This window comes from Pteropus alecto, unplaced genomic scaffold (assembly GCF_000325575.1).
Source record: "Pteropus alecto unplaced genomic scaffold, ASM32557v1 scaffold5, whole genome shotgun sequence".
NCBI classification, from domain to species: Eukaryota; Metazoa; Chordata; class Mammalia; order Chiroptera; family Pteropodidae; genus Pteropus; species Pteropus alecto.
Genome location: NW_006441953.1, coordinates 17,587,081 through 17,596,916, shown reverse-complemented (window position 1 = coordinate 17,596,916; position 9,836 = coordinate 17,587,081). Strand labels below are relative to the sequence as shown.

General features: G+C 34.9%; 1 protein-coding gene across 8 annotated transcripts in view; it reads left to right on the top strand.

The window, feature by feature from the left end:
• The window catches only part of TBC1D19 (TBC1 domain family member 19), a 107,223-nt gene that overhangs the window by 13,333 nt on the left and 84,054 nt on the right, over positions 1-9,836 (top strand). For 4 of the 8 annotated variants that reach the window (XM_025051782.1, XM_025051783.1, XM_006918947.3 and 1 more), the window contains exons 2-3: positions 4,093-4,165; positions 5,163-5,208. The exons of 1 other annotated variant lie outside the window; for it this stretch is intronic. In XM_025051782.1, the coding sequence (XP_024907550.1) occupies positions 4,093-4,165; positions 5,163-5,208 (119 nt within the window). Of the gene's footprint in view, positions 1-4,092; positions 4,166-5,162; positions 5,262-9,836 lie in introns of all 8 variants that reach the window. 3 more of the 8 variants (XM_025051786.1, XM_015595036.2, XM_025051784.1) reach the window with 2 other exon arrangements.

Sequence of the window (9,836 nt, the reverse complement as noted above, 5' to 3'; positions counted from 1 at the left end):
ATATCAAATACTTCATAATCTACTACTGTGCTTCCAAATTAACTTGTTTCTGGGTAGATCCCAGGGGGGGAAAAAAAAACCTGCTTCTTTCCTATTTCTTCCTATGTTTGGGACACTTACAAATGTGTCATCAATGAGGAAGGATGTAATTCTGCGCTGGTTTTTCAGAATATTTGGGCTTGTGCATGTCCGCTCACGGTACATCGTACAAGTGGGGATAGTAGTACAGGGGAGTGTGCAGTGTTTGGTGTTGGTCAAGCTGAGCACAGGTGCATCTGCTCAGCAGCCCCCATCATGGTGCTCTGCTGAGATGCAGGACAAGTGAGCCAGCAATGCATCATGAGGTAGTAATACTATGGTATGCATAGTTTTAGCAGTTACAAGTACCAGAAGTTCTTTGTCTGATTTTTGTATTTATGATAAATAATTTTAGTGATTTGTCTTCAAAATAAAAATTTCCAACTGCTTCTCCTTCAATTTCCCACAGCAGTTTAATTGGGGAGTGTGCTGAGATTGCCAGGATGGCTGTTAAAAATGCAAACACTCATCTCTGTGAATCAGGATTTTTATTTACATTGAGCAACCAAAACAAAATACAAAAAACAAATTGTGTATCGAGGCTATAGCAGTATAAAGTTGTACCTTTTTAATGTTAATCATACTTTAGACAACAAAAGACTCATTGTTCTCATTGTCTAATAATACCATTTTCAGTGAGTTTTATATAATAGGGTTCCTATCAGGGCTCAGATTTCATTTGAAAAGGGATTATGCTGCTAAAGCATGTTTGAGAAATGCTGTGCCTTACCATGTTGTCCTTCTGTTACTGTTCCGCTTTTGATTTTCCAATTTCTCAATATTTTTATAATTAGATGAGACGATTAGTGAATTTGGTTTGCCTTTGATATAAAAAAGTATACCCAGGAGGTGTAGCAACCTTCAAGTGCTGAAAATGTTTAGAAAGAATAACCATTTCTCTCTTGAAGTTCTTCAAATTGTGCTACCTCTGAGTCATTTCCAAATACAAGCTTAGTAAAAGAAAACCTATTTCCTTTTGCCACAGTGCTTTTGAATAATAAACAGGGTTTTGCAGCTTTTAAAATCCTAAGAAAAACAAACTTAAAAATAATTTTTATAAAGTTCCTTGTTTATTTGGGGGGAAATTTGTTAAAAAGGATATAACATGGTTTGGTCAGTATAATTTTTTCAAAAAACAATGCCAAGTTAACATTTGGAATGCAGAAATAAAGAAGATATCATTTTGCCTTTGAATTTAACAGTCAGGAAGATAAATAGGTGAGTTGATAATCATCAAAAATGCTATGACAGAGGAACAGAGTGTACTATCTTTGCAGGCAAGGGTGGGAAAGAAGGTGGTATTTGAGGAATGTCTTGGAAGATAGTAGGTGTTTGCCAAGGTGGTGGGGGCGGGGGCACTTATATCTGAGGAAACATGAACAAAAGCCTGGAACCCCTAAAGTTTTTGGCAGTTGGGGAATCAGTGAATATAGTTCACTGTGACTAGAGAGTAGGATATGCATAGGGAAGAGGTATGAGAAAAGAGAGGATATTGTTAGCTTGGTGGAGAAGCAGCTGATAAATATGGAAAGATAAGTTGGTCCATATAATGAAGGGCCTAGTGTGCCCACCCTGCTGAAAAGTTTAGACTTCTTATGTGTGCTATGGAGGTCCACAGCCAGGAAAGACTTATGTTTTAGGACGAAAATGCTAGAAGATGGATTGGAAAAAAGAGAAATTGCTTTATTTATTTAATAAGCATTTACTGACCACCTACTTGTGAAAGTAACTACTGTAGGCACTTAGGATACAACAGTGAACAAATAGACAAAGATATCTGCCTACTTCTAAGTGTAGCAAAATAGAGACCAATAAACGTAGTAAATAAATTAATCATGCAGTATATTAGGAGATAATAAATGCTAACAAAGAAGAAAAAGTAGAATAAGAAGGTGTGAGAATGGGGGTCGGGGATAGTTGCAATTCAAATAAGGTGGCCAGATGTCCAGTTCAGAAGCCGTTGTGTTGTTCCAACAAGAAATGATGAGGATGTAGACTTAAGTGTTGGACTTTAGAATGGAGAGAAGGAATTTAGTGGGGGACAAAATTTCTTTTTTTTCTTTTTTAACTCTTTTGATCATAAAATAAAACACAAACTATACAAAACAAATCTGTAATATAATGAATTATTATAATCTGAATGACTGTAAAATCCACCCTAGTAAAAAAGTGAAACTTTGCGTTTGACCTTTAGAATTTCTCACGTCCTGAATTTTTCAGATTACACACTCATAGTTAAGCTTAGCATGTTTCTCTGTCCTTTGTTTGACTTGTAAATTGACAGCTGACCCAGTGGCTTTAGCAGACTCAGGTGGCCATGGCTGTTGGCAGTGGAGTGTTCTTTCATTGAGAAGCACATCTCGTCTGGTTATCTTTTGCAAGGTTAATAGCTGTTTTTTGCCCTATGCCTAAAATTAGTAGCTCATTAAGAGTTGCAAAATGGTGATATTCTAAATATATCATATCTGTTTTAGTTATTAGCTGGAATACTCTTGTAAAGAGACATTGCCCCTTATCTATTATTTGGTTACCCAGTGTTACAGCTTCTATAGGAAAGGCAGGGTAAATGACTTTTCCTTTATTTAACAGTTTTCAAGGTAATAAGTTCGTTCCTTGTCATCCTCAAGTTTTATTACTTTATCAAGATTTTCTCCTCAATGTGACCTTCTCTGGAAAGTGTCCTGGTTGGTCCGTTTCGAGAATTCATAGATGCTAGGTTACTCCAGTCTCTTCAGACCTCGTCTGCTATATTGGAGCAGGCAAAACTCCTCCAAGTTTTAGCTCTTGTTCTAAAATTGGTGTATCATATGTTCCAGTGAATACTTGTTGGCTATTATGGAGTCCTCCATCAAATACTCAACTGCTTCCCTCTGCTTTTTCCTGGATGGATGCTAATACCATATAGATCTTGTTTCTGTTGGTTTGTCCCCAACTGCTCGTATTTTAGGTTTATGGGGGATATCTTAGGACCAAATTTTGTTGTACATGTTTTCCTTGGGATTTTGATTTTGCTGTCTAGGTGCCTGGTCTGTTTTAAGTGGAAATCAGAGATTAAAAACAAAACGCACTGCCACTAATGCCATCTTCCCAGAAATGGGTTGAATCTTAGAAGAGTTAGTGTGCAATTGAGAATAACAGAAGTTTCTGATTTGGAAGATCTGGTGGATGGTAATTGAATGGATAAGGATTAAAAAATAGAAGAGAAGGAGCAAGGCAGTGGATGGAAAACAAGATCAATTTTTGACTTACTAGGTTTGAGTTGCTTATAAGATATCCTAAGAGAAATGCCTTATTAAGAAATAGGCTTCTGGAACTTGATGGAGAGAGCTAGGAGTTGATGAAAGACCAACACACTGAAAGTAATTGAAGTCATTCTAAGTTGAAGAAATTATTATTTTTGGTAAAAATTGCAGTATGAAAAACTAGTAGACTAGAAAGCCTGCAGTTGAAAATGAAAAAGATACTAATAAACATTTGTGAAATTGTAGTTTTATATATTTTTCGTAAATATGCACGACAAATGCAGGTTCACACTGAGCAGCACTCCAAAGAGGAAGACAATATTCAAAAATCTATTTTATGGATGCAACTGGGGTTTTGGTCATTAGGTGATGATGCTGTTTATATGTTGAATATAGTATTAAGAGAATGAACTTATGAAATTGGGGTATTTTCCTTACTAGAAAAATAGATGTTAAATATTCATAAAGATAAAAACCATAGATGATGTTATCTTTATTCATAAAGATAAAAACCATAGATGATGTTAAAATATAAACTGCAAGTTTTTATATTTTGAGTGGACTGCACTATGCTGTCACAGATCCTCTATTTTAAAAATAGGTGAAAAAGTCTTCTCTCTCGAGAGCTAGTCCAGTTCTAAGGTGCTCTGACCTCAAACGGAAATTTTTAAATAGCATGCACATTCGGACATTTCTTTTTAAAATTTTAGTTAGTATTAAATGACTTGCTTTTGACCTCTGTCTTTTTCTTTCTTCTTCTTTCCAAAATTAGGCCAGTCTTCAGAGACCCGAGATTAAACTTGAATCACTAAAAGAAGACATTAAGGAATTCTTTAAAACTTCAGGTTTGTAAGCTGCCTTTTCCCCTAATTCTTTAAGGCAAAATAAGGAAATACTTTATTTGAAAGGAATATTTTATCCCCAGCTGTCCAATTACTCATTCAAAATTGTGAAATGGTGGCTGGATAGGTTTTTATTTGGGAAGAATTAGAACTTTCATACGCATTTGTATGAAATTAGAACATTTCATACAAATGCTGCAAAAATTCAGGAGCAGTGGGGGATGACTCCTTTACGTTAACCACTTTTAAGTATTGTTACCTTCCTGATCAAAATACATCCTGAATATATGAAGAACCTCCCTGGTTAAGCGACTTGTCTTTTACTTTTTATTTGTGGCTTTTTTCCTTCTACACTTCTTTTCCCTCCTCTTTTCTACCCTTTCAAAGAAAAAAGAAAATCCTACTTCTTTTTAGAGCAAGAGAAGTTCCCTATTATAAACCTTTGCACATGAAACTGATGTATTAAGTGGTTTACTTACCCAGAAAAGTTCAAGTGGTTAGTGGTTAATCTAACTTGTTTAATTGGCAGTGCCCTATACTAATCTGCTTCTGTTGTTTAGGAGTTTACTGATTAGTTAGTTGTAACTAATTACTTGTGATCTATGTTTGTCAAGTGCCTGGCTGTTTCTGCCCTTCCTTCGGAACATTCTTCATAGCACTAGTAGTACAATCGCTAAAGATTTTGGCATTCATTGAGTACCTTAACAGTAAAAAAAAAAAAAAAAAAAAAAAGAGAGAATTTTCCTCCCATCCTGATAAAATGGTGCAATAGTTTTACTTAAAAAATAATGTCATGTTGACAACTTGGCTATGCAGTGTTTGCCAAGGGGTATAGTGAATATATAGGAACTAATTCCTTAATAACACTTTATACAGCAATTGGCTGTTGATAAAGTTCTTTCAAAAATGAATATGATGTTACAGTTTTAGGTAAATTTAATTATAATGTGTATATTAGAAACTAATATGTTTATATATTTTATTCTTTTTTAAAAAACAGGTTGGGAAAAGAAACTTCAGAATGCTGTTTATAGTGAACTGACTGTGTGAGTTTTTCATACCTATTTTGAGATACTGTCATGTTAGCTATACTAACTTTGTAAGTACTGAATACAGTATTGCTATATATACTCATTGTATTAATATATCTCATTAGTATTTAATAGCATTTCAAATAAGTTAATACTTTTAACAATTACAGTTTTACCTGAGAATTAATAATAAATAGGTAGGGTTTTTATGCCACCAAAAATTTTATGTTAACAATTTATTTAGCCAGTGTAATTAGGGAATGTTTCTCATAAGTTAACACTTCAGAAAACTGAAGCTTACCAGCCTTCTTTTTATTGCTGCCATTTCAGATATTACCCTTTTTATTTGTCTTCATAAGTGACTGTACTAGATATAATTGACTTTTTTTGCAAAATCAATATCATTATTAAGAAATCAATGTTTCTGTTTATGTGGACTTGCCCTCAGAGTCTGTTGAGGTATATAGAACTATTTGTCATTACAAAAATGTAGATTTAGAACATTAGCTTTTGTAGTTTTTAAATATTTTATTATTCATCAGTTATTTACTGAGTACCTACCATGTGCCAGCACTACGCTAGGCGCTGGGAATATAGTATAGAACAATAAGCACAATTCCTGCCCTCGTGCAGTTTATATATAGTCTAACAGAATTCTTATGTCCGCTTCTTTATTTTAACCGCTACCAATGCATCTGTGTCTGTAGCATCCTCTCCTTTCTAACGCTCCCCTTTCTAACTTGCCCCTTCTAACCTGCTGTTAACCGGAAAACAAGACAACTCAGTTTACCAGAACCATTTCAATATAAAGAGACTCAATGAAAGTCTGGGCACCTGTGTTAGACACACATTTTTAAAATCAATATTTGCTTCTTGGTTTATCACCATTTTCTCACTTGGTTTATGAAGTCTTAACATCATGTATCAGTGTTATCTATTAATTAAAGTTGACTGTGACTATACTTTTGGTGCTAGTCACCATGACAAGTAAGGTTTTAAATTCACAATATGTATAGAGATGCCACAGCGTGATTAATGCGAACATGGTGATTTCTCTCTCTGACAATTACATAGAAAGCTTGTAATTTCAATGTCTTTGTCTTTGATACTGGTAGAATCAAAGCATCTGTTGTGTGTAATTCCAAACATGGATTCTCATTTGATGATTGCCGTTTTTGTGATCTAATGCAATCTTGAAAATTGTTCTTGAGACAGAGTGCCTTTTTATACTTGTGGCATGACATTATTTCATTCATGGTCATATCCTCAGTACCCTACACAGTAGATGTTAACTAAATATTTTTGAATAATTTTGAAGGAGTCCATTAAAACTTCCTTTTTCCTCATTGGGGTTCTGAATAAATTGAGAAATAAGATAAAACATAAAGGCAAATGAGAGATCAAGATTATACTTTATTTCTGATAAAGACTAGGTGGGAAGACATAGCTTAGTGCGAGGGCAAAATGAGTCATTTAACTGAACTCCAGAATTAAACAGACTTGCCCTTCCAGTTACATAGTGTGGGTGAACATGTTCAGTTTATTCTTCCAAAATTTAAAAATTAGATAAGGCATTAAACCTCTTCTGTGGTTCTGGAGAGAGGCCAAGGCTGCTGTAGTAACAGAGCTCTTGTCACAGGGACGGACCCTCCAGAGTGAGGGAGAGGGGTCTCCACACACAATTCAGAAGAGGAGAGGGGACTTGGCATGTTTCGTTGCACTTTTTATTGGCAGAAACCATTAGATAGACAAGCAAAAGCAGCAGAAAGTGAAGTAGAAATATTCATTAGGTTAAATAATCAGAGTTGAAAAGAATTTCTCTCACACCTAATAGAGGTGCGGACACGTGAGCTATATAGACGATACCTAGAAATTGTTCACTTCATTTTACTTAGTAAACATTCCAAAGATTTTTGTCAGATTCTTAATTAACAAATATAACTGGAAACTTTCCATTTTCTGTTATTTATGTGAAATGTGTAATTATAGCCCAAGTCAGCTCTTCGCACTCAAGGTTGCCACTTTGTTTAGTTACTGTGTTGTTAATAATGATTTAATATTACATTAATGGTCATTTACATTGATCAAATTCATATTTTATGTCATGCGCTGTGCTAAGCACTTTATATACATTGCCTCATGTAATGTAATTTTCATAGCAACTCTATAATTTAGAATTTATTATTATCACCATTTTACAGAATAGAAAACTGAGGCTCAGCCCACTTTAGTAACTATTTAGTAGCTAGTAAATGGCAGTGTGAGGGCTTGACCTCCAGATGTCTGATTCCAAAGCACTTGGGTTTTACTACATTTCATGTATCTCTCGCCTGGATTAAAAGTATTATGAAGCAAGAATTATGTTTTACTTTAAGCATCTCCTATAGCATCAAATAAATGCTATTCAGTTAGAAAAAAGTTATTGAGCCATTTACCAATGCTAACACATGATAAATATTTGTTGAATTGAGGCACTCAGTATAATTATTCATCCTAAACTTACAATAAAAAGTTCACTAAGACAGTCTTTACACTGAAAATGCACCAGTTTCTTTCTTTGTTTTAGTCTTCATTGAACTATGTGTAAAGCTATTTATAAAGAATTAGATGACATCATTTTCTCTTAAGGAACATAAAGAAATAAATAAACCTTTTTTAAAAAAACCCTTTATGCATATATAAGAAGATATACCATAGTCTCCTGTTATAGTAGATATATGTAAATGTCTACAATACCTTGGAGAGGTATGAGTGTTGAACAGTAGTGGACAATAATGGAAAGATTTTAGATAGTGAGTACCTTACACTAGACCTCGACATCTGCTAAGCCTTTATAATGTTCCTGGTGTTTGCTGGAACAGTGCTCAGGCAGTGAACCTGGATCAGAATATTTTAATCATATAGTTCTTCTTTGTCTTACTTTAAATGTTACCATGTACTTGTTATGTGTTATGCCTGAAGCTGGGTACTGAGGAAAATGAACAAGCTAGATAGCCTTTGCTTTCATGGAGTTTACATCCTGGTGGAGCCGACAGACTTTAAAGAGGAAGTTATGGTGCAATATTATAAGTGCTATGATAGGGGAAGTACAACGAGCACCTAGTGCTTGACTTGAACTGGGGATGTTGTGATGGTTTAGCAAAGGAAACAGTATTCATACTAAGATCAAAACACTAAGCTAGAGTTAGTCAGGGGAAGGATTAGAGAAGAGAAGTGCCTTAGGCAGAGAGATACAATGGGCTCAGATATTTTAGAAGGGAACAAGAGGCTTAGAGACTTAGAGGTGAAAATGCGACACATTGGAGGAAGAAAGTTGTATGGCTGGGTGATATAGGGGAAAGGGCATGGTAAAGGATGATGCTGGATATGTAGACAGGGCTGTGCTTCGTACTCAAAGCTTTGTAGACTGGATCCTAAAAACATTTAGGTTTTAATTTAGAATTTTAAGCATAATAGTGACATGACCATATTTGTATTTTATTCATTCAACAACATACTAGTTATCTAAGATGTGCTAGGCATAATGCTAGATGCTGGAAATACAATCACTGTTGAATAAGGAAGACACTGCTCCTGGATAGCAGCCAGGCAAATTGGCAAATAGTTTGAAAATAGTGTGGAAGCAGGGGACACTACTTAAGAATCTTTTGGATGAATGCAGGCGAGAGATGTTGGTTGCTTAATGCAGAGTCAGTGGGGTAGAAAAAGATGAGATGTATTCAAGTGGACAGGAAGAGTCAGGAGTCAGCAGTGACGCACAGGTTCCATGCACGGCTCCTATCTGACAGCCCTCATCTCCACAGACCACTGTGTGAGCTCTGTGGGGACAGAGATTTTAGCCTATTTTGTTCACTGCCGTATCTTTATTACCTTAAACACTTAGTAGCCTCTCATTAAATATTTCTGAATGAATAAATATCTAACTTGATTTTGGTTCAGTATTAGTGTTTTTGGGTTGCCACTTCTTGCTACCTGTTTTTTGGATCAATTTCTTTGAGAATTAACTCTTAAGATTATTAGGGAGTGTTTTCAAGTTTCAATCCTAAATGTCTTAAGTTTTATTACATTTAGAAAGAATGTTAAAATGAAAGGATTTTAGAGCACTATTAAAGAGATAAACCACATATCTCTTTACAAATTATATATTGAGCTGTATGAAATATATAGCTTTTAAAACTATCCTGCATATCAGAAAGAATACTGAGGTATCTAGAGGCTATCATTTTTTCCTTTGAGAAAGATAATTTATTTAAGTACACGGAATGTAGATTTTAGTGAACAGCTAGAAGTAATTAGTAAGTGAAACTGCTTTATAAATTAGGTAAGATAGGTTGCCTTTTTTATTCTAGAAATGTTTTTTATGGACATTTGAGCCTTTTATACTTAGGTTCTAGGATAGGTACAAGTGGCCTGTTAACTCTTCACACGCTGATGTCCCAGCATGAAGAATTTCTTGAAAATTCTATGTGTGGTTCTCAATTATTGGAACATGGTGCTTTGCTGTGGGTACAAGTCCTATGACCAACTTCAAAAGGAGTTATATGTTGCTGTGAAAGAGTTATATATTGCTTGGAACCTCTAAGTAAATGTTGAAAACGATCATGTTTTCCTATTGCCTTCTCTGTCTATGATTTCGCATCACT